The 12842-nt window shown below is 38.1% G+C and overlaps 1 protein-coding gene across 2 annotated transcripts; it reads right to left on the reverse strand.

The window, feature by feature from the left end:
* Positions 1-69: 69 nt before the first annotated feature.
* On the reverse strand, positions 70-6716 carry LOC130999469 (uncharacterized). 2 transcript variants are annotated; one of them, XM_057924998.1, is made up of 14 exons: positions 6306-6716; positions 5664-5773; positions 4908-4970; positions 4624-4807; positions 4384-4488; positions 4169-4287; positions 3523-4093; positions 3216-3281; positions 2983-3059; positions 2363-2641; positions 1681-2020; positions 1442-1594; positions 687-1223; positions 70-403 (listed from the first exon to the last, which is right to left on the reverse strand). In XM_057924998.1, the coding sequence occupies exons 1-14, from the start codon at positions 6567-6569 to the stop codon at positions 215-217; spliced, it is 3057 nt and encodes a 1018-aa protein (XP_057780981.1). In that variant the 5' UTR covers positions 6570-6716; the 3' UTR covers positions 70-214. The 2 variants fall into 2 exon arrangements, with proteins under 2 accessions (XP_057780981.1, XP_057780982.1); XM_057924999.1 differs by lacking the exon at positions 6306-6716 and having other exon boundaries at positions 4624-4775; positions 5664-5739.
* Positions 6717-12842: the final 6126 nt, after the last annotated feature.

A 12842-nucleotide genomic window follows, 5' to 3' on the forward strand; every position in this document is an offset into this window, starting at 1 on the left:
TTCTACCATTAGACCAACATATGCAAACTCTAATCTTTCTTCTCCAAAAAAATCACAAAGCTCCCCTACTTTTGCGGAAAGAAAGGCTGCTCATTCAAGAATTGAAGAATAACTTGAAATAAGATTTTACATGGATTATTCGTGTCTAAATATCTGTACAGGGGTTATATAGCATCTACAAAAATAAAATAAAAAAACCTGGAACTAGAATTTCTCATGGCTTCCTCAAGGCCGAGGCTGCTCCCATGACGACTGCCAATAAGATCCCGACTCCGGCCCCAACAGAAGCGCCAACAGTCGCTGCACCTAAAGAGTTCGATTTAGCTGCTGCATCTCGATCTGCTCTTCCAGCAGCTGCACGCTCTCGCGCTAGTTCCAATAAAATCCTATCTCTAGCAAGTTCCTATTGAGTACAATGGGATCGGGCGGGGGGTGGGGAGTGGGACAGGGTGGGGTGATCAGTACAAAAATGATGCATTGAGTCATGGCAGAAAGAAATTACAGCAAAAAATAGGAGAAGACATAATTGAGTAACTATACTTCTATAGCTTTTTGAATTAAGTTATCATACTTTAGTTTGTAAAATTGAGCTCCTTAATTAGATCCTATGATGTATTTATTTCAAGTATGAAAAAACTCAGATGAAATTTACATTTCTTTAAAAAAAAAAAAAATCATAGTTTTACCTGTAAGGCAGCTTCCTCATCATTTCGGAGCACACGGTGGACGAGCTGACAAAGAGATGATACACCTTCTACGGGAAGAACAGATGGCTTCTTTCGGAAAGGTCTCCGAACAAGATTGAGTGGAGCAAAAATGAGCCTTCGACCGACAGATGCCCTATTAGGGACTGTGTCTTCAGCACGCCATGATAGTTCGTCCCCCACTGAGCTGGGCATAACATACGGGCATGAATTGACGACCTCAGTTAGCATAGGAGATGCTTGATATGCCTGCAATACATCATTAATAGCTGTCTTTTGCTGATGTGCACTAACAGAGAACTTGTTTGTTATTGCAAGGACCCAAGGGATGCCAACAGATTTAGCCTCGTCTAATAGTAGTGTCAGAGCTGGTGGTGGTGGTGATGCATTTGACTGACCATAACGGGGTATCCTATGAGACAAGTTATGCACGAGAACAACTAGATCCGTTTTGTGGCTAAGATCGCGGATTCCCTTCCACAATTCATCCCTGAAATTAGAGGCTTCCAGATTTAGATTCTGTATCAGACAGAGAAGGCGGAGTCAATAAACAAAAATAATAAGAAAACCGTACAGCTAGAAAGTTGGCTTAAATACTTTTACTTGAAATGTAAAGTAACTACTTAGTAAAAGAATAGTCCAGCACAAACAACGAATTATTATACAAACTACTTAGTCAGCTCAGATAATGAATTAATTCCAACTTAATCATGATAGAGCTAGTTATAGGTAAAAACCTGCAAGTTCACTCCAGTGGAATCTGAATAGAGCAAGCCACCAGCAATACCTTCCCGAACATCAATATCCATAGGAAAATCGTCAAGGCTTGTTGTGGTAGTTGTTCTACCTTGATTCAAAATGGCCTTGATAAGAGAGGTTTTCCCGGCACCCTACAAGATACACAAGCTTCAATGATAAAAATGATGCGAGAAAAAAAAAATGCTTCTCAATGCACACAAGACATAGTTTATATTACCTCAATGCCAATTAGTCGCACCCTGCGGGTTCTTACATGAACCTCTTTGGTAACAGTTGAAAAATCTGTTGTACAAAATACAACAAACTCACTTAGACCATCAGGATGTACGAAGTTTTCCTCCATTTCCAGAGACCTACTCTGCTTCAACTTCAGATCAACAGAGTTTGGATCAATAGAAAGAAAAGCAGGCATCAATGTGTCGTCATATATTTGATGTTTTGGTGGTCGTTTCAATGGAGCTCCTATAGTTATTCGCAGCCTCTGCATCTCTGGTTGCAATTCATATTGTGAAGAATATGCCGGTGGAGAAGGAAAAGATTCCACAGTAGTCGAACACCTGCCACAGTTCAATCATGGATGAGTAGAATATTCCAGTGTGTTAAATTGACTTGAAAAGAGAGTTTACAGTGCAGATAAGTTATAAACACTCTAGCTCTTCACTCACTGAAACCTAAAATTAGCCATGAACGGGGAAAAGATTGCTCTCTATGAGGAGGTTAACAGCTGAGGTTCAGGGATTCATATATAAATGCTATATGGTATAAAGTTATTAGTAGTCATGTGACACTTATTATACATTGAGAGAGGGGTAAACACAGAAAAAAGATAAGACTGAGAAGTAAACTACAAATAAGACTTCATATGAATAATAAGGCAGCTAATAGTTCAAGAAAAATACCATTTACCATTCACTCGAGCTTGAATCAATGTACATTGATGTAATCCAAAACCAGATATGTCTACTTTCAGTGGATCTCCATTCTTCTCGCTTGGAATACCAGTCCATCCCAGAGGAACCAAAGAAGTAGCCGCACGGATCATTGGGGAATCAACAATATGCCCAAGTTCAACCGTGCCAGCAACTGAAATTCCTAGCCATTTTTGCAATTGTGGAAATTGCAGGTCTTGCTCCCCCAAGAATGAAAATGCATTTTCATTCATGTACTGTTCATAGATTCTGCAAGAAAAAACAAGTTCATAGCAAATAATGAGGATTCCATGAGAGAATGTTTGGTACATGCAAATATGAAACAATGTGTCAAAACAAAACATAGGGTCTCAAATGTTTTGAAACATGCATAGTATATCAAGAGTATCAATACTTGTTTTTCTTTTTGGCAGAGATACAATTGCCAATTTTCAGATGAACAAACCTTTTAGGCAAGGTGAGATTATGAAAAGATAACCCGAGCAATACAGAACGTTCCTAAACCTTTTTAAATCTTTAGAGTTGAGAAACATGATTGGAAAACAACGGCTAACAGTGGGGAAAAGGAAAACCAAGGATCAAGGTATTACCTTTGAAAGCGGGACCTGTATGATCTCATGGAATGTGACTGAAAACGCTCTTTTACTTCAGCAAGTACAGATCTCACCTGAAAATGACGATATTAGAATTAAGTCAAGAGATAGGATGACTATAGACACTGTATATGATACATAATTGCAAGGTCTAAAAACTTCTGCACAAGGAAGGAGAACAAAGAGACACCAATAAGGCAGATATGAACAAGCAGCCATCTTGTTCTTACCGATGTCAATTTTGAGTATTCTGAACCCGATAGTGATTCCACAGATGAATTTCCCAAAAGATAAAGCTGTTACAAAAGAATGTAACGCGAATGGATGAGAAATCATATTTTATTAACAGTATCTGATATTCAGCAACATGTGGTTTCAAAAACATGTCCAAAATTTATCACCATTTGATATCAATCAAAGTAATAAATCAGATTTACAAAGTTGCATTTTTCAACAATCGTAGTTGAGTTGCCATAATATACAAAATTAGCAAACAAGTGAACAACAGCGTTAAGAGTAATCAACTGATAATCTTACTTGACCAAATGGTACATATGAAGGTAAGGAAGGTATCCTGCGCCATCTTCTCTTATCCCCGTTGCTACTACTAGCACCAGATGATTTGTCATTTTTCAATCCTCCAGTGATGTCTTCCCTTTTATTGGGTAAAGGACGAAGGGATATGCCGTCTGAACCCTCTTCAATTTCAAGAGATTGTGGAGTAGTGACTAAGTCATCAATAGTTGATGTTGCAGCAGAATCAGTAGCAGCTGTTTCAATTGGTTCAACTCTATTTCCTTTATTGTAAAACTGCCTCCGAAGACCTTCTATAGGAACAAGTCTAGAAAGTCTCCAGAAGGGATTCTGCACAGGACCCAAACCCAGAACCAATTGCTCCCCTTCATTCTCTTTCAATCTATTTGCCTTCTGCTTCTCAAATCCTTCACCATATTTTGACACTGATGGTGAAGTTTCAGTCACGTCTGGCCCCGTGGGGTTCTGTGAGTTATAATGATGAAAATATGCCGGAGATAAGATTCGAGGCACCAAGTCTTCAGGAATGCAATATGTCTTAAAATAATGATGCCATCCTTTTCCGTTAACATAGCTGAAAGAAAACATGTCAGAAATCTTGAAGCACAAATCGGTTATAAGAGAACAGCATATAAAATGGTAGACATACTCTCTAAGAGCAGCATTTCCTACTGGAGGCTGGGAGAATGTGATGCACTTCACCTGTATCTTTTCAGTAGATGTAACAGCGATAACTCTCAAAATTGCAAGGGTTGCCAAAACAGCTACCTGAAAATGTTATCAACAGAGAAAGTTAAATTCCCGCCATTAAAGCAAAAAAGTAAACGTAAAACAAGCTTACTTTTACAGTAATGAGAAACTTACTGCTCCACCAAGTGAATGCCCACATAACACCAGTTTTCGTCTCTTTTTCTGGGCTAGCCTGTATAATTCCAATGCCGGAATTCCTTTAGCACGAGCCATGAATCCCTAGTGATGGATAAAGAATATTAACCACAATTGGAACATAAAAGAAAAGCTAGCTCCAGCAGTAAATAAAGGAGCATCCTGTGTGCATCACAGATGTTACATATCAGTATGGAAAATGTAACGTAACAGGAGTACCCGATGAACAGCAGGCTTTGGAGTAGAATTTGTTGGTTTATGGTTGGTTTCTATATGAATCGTGCTGCTCTTCCCATTACTCATTTGACCATCAGTTTCTATATAATCAATCCTATTTATGTCTTCCGTTGCACTATCATGGAATATGGCACCTTGAAATATATTTGCATCAGCCATGATATCCCTTTATAACAGGTAGGGGCAAAGAGAAAGTAAAGCACAATTTAAGCAATGATTTCGGAAAGAAGATAAATAACTAGCCAAAGTATATGCACCACACTTACTTGTACCGCTTAGTCCCAATGAAGGAAGCAAATAAAGTGTCTCCTGCTTCAGCTAATAGATACCTAAGAAGTAAGATATCAAAAGAAGCTAAGCATAAAGTGAGCATGTGCAATGCAGCAATAGCATGCAGTAGTTTGAAACAACAAAAACAACAAGAATGCACAAACATGAGGCAGTAAAAGGTCGTAGACAATGAAATAGCAATGAACAAGATGCAGACATCTTAGTTCCAGATAAGAACTTAAAGGAGAAACAAATGACAAACAACAAGTAAACCTAGAAAAAAACACTCTCTAGGCCTCCTTAGTAATGTTCACTTGTTCAGTTTACACCAAGAGTAAACAAAATGCTCTTACCTCTCAAACAAATTGAGCTAGCTTTCACTACATTAAACATGACACCAACTATTCCAGAGTTTATTTCTTGCGGTTTTAAAAAGAAAATCCAATTTTATGTGAGAAACAGTGTTGTATACAAGAATATATGTTCCTCTTCTCTAACCAACTAATTTTCTTTACAAATTTGTATACCTTCATAAACAATTTCTAATAAAATAATTTTAAGCATAATTACAACCCATTTCTATGAATCTTCTTGTACGTTCTCAGATAGCCATTACCATAAGTAGGAGAATATATATTCACCAAAAGAACAATCAGATGGAGCATATTAACTATAAATACAAACTTAATAGTTGAAATTAATTCTCAACAAGAACGATGGAGAATAATAAAATAGCATGTGTATTTACACACCTGTGAGGAACATGATCTGAACATGGTTGTACACGCTCTAAAGAAACTAAATGCCCTCCAAAGTCAGCCTTAAATTTGTTTACTGCTCGAAGCATCTCAGTAGCAGGTCTCTATCAAGAAAGAATATCAATGTCAGGAATTAGAAAGTACAATCCCAATCCACATAATGAAGATAGGCACAGAAAACTGTTTCAATGCTTTATAATCCAAATCTGGAACTAATATGGGATGTTCCCTCAACACAATCTATAAACAACATCAATAAAACTTGATCCAGATTCACGACATATATCACAACCGAAAGCTTCAGATAATTATGTTATCGTGTAATGTTTGGTAGGACGGAACAAGTTCCAAATTATCATGGACCCCGCGCTTCATACCAATGAATTTCAAGTGTTCAAACAAAAATGCAGTTCCGGTAACAGTTGCCGGAGGGATATACCTCGAGACGCAAACCAAATTAAATGCAAATAAAACTAAAACCCTCCTATTCATTTCAAAACGGAAAAACGAAACCAAAGCATCACTCCTAGTCCTAGTTCACCAAAGAGAAGCTCGCGGAGCTCAAATAAGACAAAAATCAAAGCAATCACGGTTTCAAAATCGACAATGCCTGCTGCAGATCAAAGAGCGAAGCACCTTGTAGACACATTCGGAGAGGACCATGCAGCACAAGATTTCCTGCAAATCGGAGAGCGTCTCCGCCTTGACGGCACAGCAGAGCTCCTGCCATTGCTTTTTGCGGCGTTCGAGCTCCTCCTGGAGCCTCCTCTGCTGCTCGCGGCGGCCGTCCTGCCACGGCCACTTCACGGAGATCCTCCACGGCGGAGGCCACGTCACCTTGAGGATTTTGGTGCTCTGATCCTTGATCCAAGTCTCCACCCGTCTCTGCAGCGTATCCATCACCCCATCAATCAATCAGTAAACCCTAATTAGATTTAATTAGGGTAGAGAGAGAGAGAGAGGAATGAGAGAGATGGGGAAATGTGGCGGTTATTTGGTAGAAAGCAGGGGATTTGGCTCTACGCAGTAGGAATAATGCCCGAATCAGAATCTATAATTCTGTATAACTAACCTATATTAAAAAAAAAAAACGAATAAAAAATTAATTTAAACTATTGGTGTAATATTTTCTCTTTTATTTTTAATTAATTTTCTATTTTTTACGTGAAAAAAGCAAAACCTTTTTAATCAATTTAAATGAAATCAGAAGATACATACCGAAATTTAATATTGGGTTTGTTGAAAATAATTAAGTAAAGAAACCAAAATGCATGAATTTTGTTATCTATATGTGAATCCGAACCACTTAATATCAAAGTTTTATTTTAAATAATATAATGCATAAATAATAAAGAGTACAATTTTGGAATAGCCAAAATGAATCATAAAACACAAATTATGGTTACTCATTGAAAAAACATAAATTTTGGCCATTTTTATAACTTTGGGGCGTTTTTGCCTTTAATTGGGCGGACTGGGTAGGGTCAGGAGCGCGGGTCGCGTGCCGGGTAGGATCACGCACGCGGGTCGGGTTAGGCACTTATGGCACTATTAGTGCCATAAGTGCCAACGAAATTTTTTTTTTACTTCCCCTGCCCTGTCTACCCCCCAGACCCCCGACCCCACCCACCCCAAGCCAAAAAAAAAAAAAAAAAAATTACTCCACCTAGATAAAAATAAATCAAATTTTACTTTTGTTATTTTATTTTATGGCACTAATAATGCCATAAGTGCCAACGAAAATCCAAAATAAAATAAAGTAAAATGGTCTTTTTAGCACTTATGGCACTAATAGTGTCATAAGTGCCAAATATGCAGAACAAATATAGAAACAACAACATCATCTAAACCCAAAATGGAACATTTAAACCCTAAATGGATAATCTAAACCCTAAATGAAAAATCTAAACCCTAGAGGAAGTGTTTAAAAAGTTCATTTTGGCTTGGGGGTGGGTGGGGTCGGGGGTCTGGGGGTAGACATGGCAGGGGGAGTAAAAAAAATTTCGTTGACACTTATGGCACTATTAGTGTCATAAGTGCCTAACCCGACCCACGTGCCTGATCCTACCCGGCACGCGACTCGCGCTCCTGACCCTACCCAGTCCGCCCAATTAGGGGTATATTAGGCATATTGCCTAATTAATGGCCATAATTTGTGTTTTTTCAATTAGTGGCCAAATATTGTGTTTGCATGTTCAATATGGTCATTTGACACCATTGTTTCAATAATAAATTTGAATATAATCAATAGCTTGCAGAAATTGGATTTTTCTTCTTGTTGCCGAAAAAATAATAATAAAAATCAGGGTTCACTATGAGTGGGAGTGGCCATAGAAAATAAAATTGCAGAAACCATATTTATCATAATTTATTTAACGTTAACTTTATATAATACGAATATTTATATGATTTTCGCACCTTACAATAGTTGTGCACAACATAATTTCTTCGATAATTAATTAGCCCCAAATTTGCTTCGCCGTAGATCGTCGCCATTGTTGACAGAGAGTTCGAATTCATATTAAATTTATTTTTCATTTAATTACAAATTTATTAAGAGTTTATATATTTTGATTGGGCGAGCTGGAATTTCAAGGGCTTAGATTATTTAATTTATTTTTCATTTACAAATTTATTAAGAGTATACATATTTTGATTGGGCGAGCTGGAATTTCATGGGCTTAGGTTTTTAGTTATGTTGATGGATTCGACTAAATCTCGTGGGCTCGTAATATTTTGTTTTAAAAGTCCAAACTAAAATTTTTTAGTTTTGACTAATTTGGAAATCAATTAGTAACACAATTTTAATTCTAAAATACTTGGAATTTAGGAATGCGTGAAGATAAATTATGGATGAGCTCATGATAAAATTTCAGATTTTGTTATATCTTTTATAATAATGTACTCTTTAATAGGAAGGATGTTATTATAACATTAAAATTCCTAGAAGTTTAACTCGGAATATTTAGCGTGAGGGGTATATAATATTTAATTTGCATTAAAGTGTGGTGGATATAAAACTATGTTACATTATACCTATTATTAAATTAGCTTATTGTTAATGTCTATATAAGGGGGCTCTCTACTCTGCATAAATTGAAGAAACATTAATGGATTTAGGTGTCTCCTCTAAATCCCTTTCATTTTTGTTTTATGTAGCAATTTTTTTTATTTTTTATTTTTAGAGAAAATAGGAGTATATTATTAAGTCATATCGAAAGCAGCAATATCTAGAAGTGTTAGGTCCTGAAGGTCTCGAATAGGTGTATGGGGGGGGAATACACCTATAGGCTATTTTCAAATTAATCTACCGACCTCAATCAGAGGGATCTCAATCAGAGATCAAAACGAAACTTTTCATGCAAACAAAGACGCCTGTTTTACTGAAATCAGTTTTGACCAAACAGGGTTGACGACTGATACTGAAAGCTCTTCAGTAAAGAGTTATCAGTTAAGTTGCTGGAACTTAACTGATGCAAGTAAGGGCTTCAGTCGTGTTTGCTAAAACAGAGATGATATCACTCTTCCTGACTATCAGAGGATAGTTCAGTCAGACCGATATCATACGCAACGGAATTTAAACTTAGTTTCGAAATAGCCTCGGTAGAGCAAGTTGTTGGTTATGGTTTCTCTTTGCAGTTAGTCAGTGTTCAGTTTTATCAATTGAAATAACACAAGTAAGAATGTAAAACTGAAAGCTGTAAACAACACAGAGACTTTTACGTGGTTCGGAAAAACCCTTTCCTACATCCACGGTTGGTTGATCAGACCAACAATCCACTCCGCAAGTGCTTAACAGGTGCACTGCAAACCGAACCGTGTGCTTGCCGGGTGCACACAACCGTACACTGAAGAAAACCCTTCTCCAGTACCCGTTCTTCACTCGCGTAGGATTTCCCTTGCTTAACACAACCCGTGCTAAGACTCTCAGAGTCAGAAAACCCTTCTGACCTCCGAATCACTCAAAACACTCTTATGGGGGGAGGTTTGAACGAGTGCCAACTATACTTACAAAGAACAAGTTCTTTGAAGCAAGTTTGACCTTTGGCTTCTGGGTAAACAGATATATGCCTAGGGTCTAAGAGAATGTATGTAATCAGCAGTGACTGATTTTGGCTTTGGAATTCTCTTCTTCGATTCAAGCTTTGGGGAGTTTAAGCTTAAGGCTGAGTAGCAATTTCGGCAGAGCTTCAGCTTATGTTGTTGAATCGGTGAAGGTTGAAGTGATCCTCGAGCGCTATTTGTAGGAGAACTCTTGAATAGATCCGTTGGCGTAGATCATCCTCAAGATTTCTTCCGTTGGAGAGCAATTCGAATTTGGGCTGAGGCTTCAATCTTCGAGGTTCCTTATTTGGGTGGAAACGGCTCTCTTTGATGGACAGGAGATGTGACGTCTCTGAAAAGTAACCACCAGATAGGAATGACCTCTGCAGAGATAAGATCCTGAGATCTCTGCATTTAATGCGGCTATACTTTGTGAGTACGTGGCTTCCTCTGAATGTTGGAAGATCAGTCCGAGGAGGAATATTCAACTGATACTTGACTTTAGTATCAGTCCTTTGCGCGCATTAAGTAATCAGTCTTCAACTGATTCTTCAACTAATACTTCAGTTGGTATCTGCAGTCTTCAGTCTTCAGTCCTTCGTTCTTCAGTCTTCAGTCTTCAGTCTTCGACACCGCAAACTAAACTAGAAACGAACTCTAACACTTGAGTTCAAAACAATTCTAGTCTATTACAATTAAGTCCTATGATTTTTGGTATCATCAAAATAAGGGTTAGGATATTCAACAAGGTTCCCAACAAGAAGTCAACTAGGAAAATCGATCTTCCAGATAATTAAGTACATCAATAGAAGAAAAGAAAAGCGAGCTAGCTCGTGAGCTGCTCTATTGACTTCACGTTGGGCGTGAAGAAAATCAAGAACAATAAATTGACGTACATGAACAAAGACCTCCCAAAATTCATCATAAAGAGACTCGGAACTATGATGTGTATCTTGTAGAACATAGCATTGAACTAATTGTATTACTCCCTCCGTCCACCAACTCAAGGCCTATCTATTTTTAGTAAGTTTTATTCATATTTTAATTGGTGGGTCCCAATAAACAATACATTTTTTCTCTACTCAACTAATAAATAATACACTTTGTGGGCCCCTTTCTCCACTCAACCAATAAACAATATATTTTGTGGGACCCTTTCTCCACTTAACTAATAAAAATACTCTTTTTCTTAAAACTCGTATTTTTTCATGTAGGCCTTGAATTAGTGGACGGAGGGAGTACAATTTACCAGCACTCTCTACATACATAATATATATACAATTAATAATATATACTCCCTCCGTCCCATTAATCTTGTCTCGTGTTTCTTTTTTGTTCTTCCCAGTGATCTTGTCTCATTTCTATAAACAGTAACAATTAGCTAAACAATAAGAATTCTTAATTACATTCTCTCTTCTACTTTGTCACTTTATCACATTCTCTTTCCTATTTTATCATCTTCTTTATCATAATTTATCACTTTATTACATTATATCTCTTACTTTATCACCTTCCATCTCCTACTTAGGGGTGAGCATCGGCTCGGTTCGGTGCAAAATCGAACCAAAAACTCAAAACCGAAAACAGAACCGATGCTCAAATTTGGCACCGAACCGCACCAATCATAGGTGCCAAACCGAACCGAAAAAACCGTCGGTTTCGGTGAACCGAACCGATGGCAATTTTCACGTATGAAGAGGGTCGCCGGGAAACTAGAAACTGGAAGAGGGACGCCGCGACGACATGGACTGGCGGAGGCAGGCGGGGACAGCTGGTCTGGGCTGGAGTCGGCGACGAGCGAACGGTCGGACGCCGGGCTAGAACGGGAGAGTGGGAGGAGCCGAAAATAACTACATAATCCATTTTCAACAATAACACCACTAAATCAACAATAACACCACTAAATCAACAATATTTCAAAGTTCACTAAATAGATCTGCAATAACAATATTGAAGCTAAAAAAGGGAAGCCGAAAAAACTTACCGTGAGGGTAGGCCGCACCGGAAGGGGAGTCTGGGCTGTTGGCGACACGGAGGAGTGGCGGATGGCAAGCTGCAGCGGACGACGACGGCAGCGGGACGGGGACGGCACCGGGCAGTCGCGCGACTCGCGCCTGGGCAGGGGCTATCGGACTCGCCTGGGTAGGGGACGACTGACGCGGACGGGGACGGCAGCGGGCCTTGCGCCGACGATCGTCGGACTGCCGGAGCCGGAGGGCAGGCTGCAGAGATGGCGTGAAGAGCGGCAGAAAGAAACAGAGGCCGCAGAGCGGCGGGTAGCTGCTGGGAGGAGAAATTGAGAGTGAATTAGGGTTTATTTTTAGGTTATATATTATAAAATAATTATATATAATAAAATATTATATGTATCGGTTCGGTTCGGTTCGGTTTAAAACCGAACAAAAAAATCAAAACGACACCGAACCGAAAATTTTCGGTTTTTGGTTTTCAAAACTGAACCGAAAACCGAACCAATAGAATTGGAACCGAACCGCACCAACTCGGTTCGGTTCGGTTTTCAGTGTCGGTTCGGTTTCTGCTCACCCCTACTCCTACTTTATCAATTTTATACTTTATTACCTACACACTTAAAACACTAATAATACTCTCCTTAATAACCGTGTCGAAATCAAATAGAACAAGTCCAATGGGACAGAGGGAGTAGTACGCAATTTGTTACTATAAATGAATATAAAATAAAATCATCCTAAACTTGATAGCTAACAAGTTAGAGGGGGATTCATAGCTACAAGTATTAAACACATGCAAAGTTAATTTCTATGGTTTGCAAGGCGTAACAAACTAACAATATCTCGAAACAAACTCATACATATGTATAGAGAGAATATTCAAGGAGTACTTTTGTGTGAGAGTGTGATATGAGCCAATATTCAAATTCAAATATAACGTCGATTGAACAAAATCACAAATATTGTCATTGAATAAAATATAGTTCAAACATTTGTGCTAAAAATTCGTTAGTATTTGATTATATATATCAACTTGAGATTCAGCGTACTGCAGTTACTATCTCATTTAATTTTGTGTTCCACTTTTAAATTTTTATATCTATTTATATTTTTTCTTTGATTTCAATTTTGTATATACTTTAATTCAATTTTATGATTA

This window comes from Salvia miltiorrhiza, chromosome 8 (genome assembly GCF_028751815.1).
Source record: "Salvia miltiorrhiza cultivar Shanhuang (shh) chromosome 8, IMPLAD_Smil_shh, whole genome shotgun sequence".
In the NCBI taxonomy this organism is placed as follows: domain Eukaryota; kingdom Viridiplantae; phylum Streptophyta; class Magnoliopsida; order Lamiales; family Lamiaceae; genus Salvia; species Salvia miltiorrhiza.

What these genes read in the sequence shown, in the direction of transcription:
- LOC130999469 (XM_057924998.1), bottom strand. Translation starts at nt 6,569, where the DNA reads ATGGATACGCTGCAGAGACGGGTGGAGACTTGGATCAAGGATCAGAGC. An exon ending in CCACTGGAGTGAACTTGCAG is followed by an intron (nt 1,224 to 1,441) that starts GTTTTTACCTAT and finishes TGTCTGATACAG; the next exon opens with AATCTAAATCTGGAAGCCTC. An exon ending in ATGAGGAAGCTGCCTTACAG is followed by an intron (nt 404 to 686) that starts GTAAAACTATGA and finishes TGTACTCAATAG; the next exon opens with GAACTTGCTAGAGATAGGAT.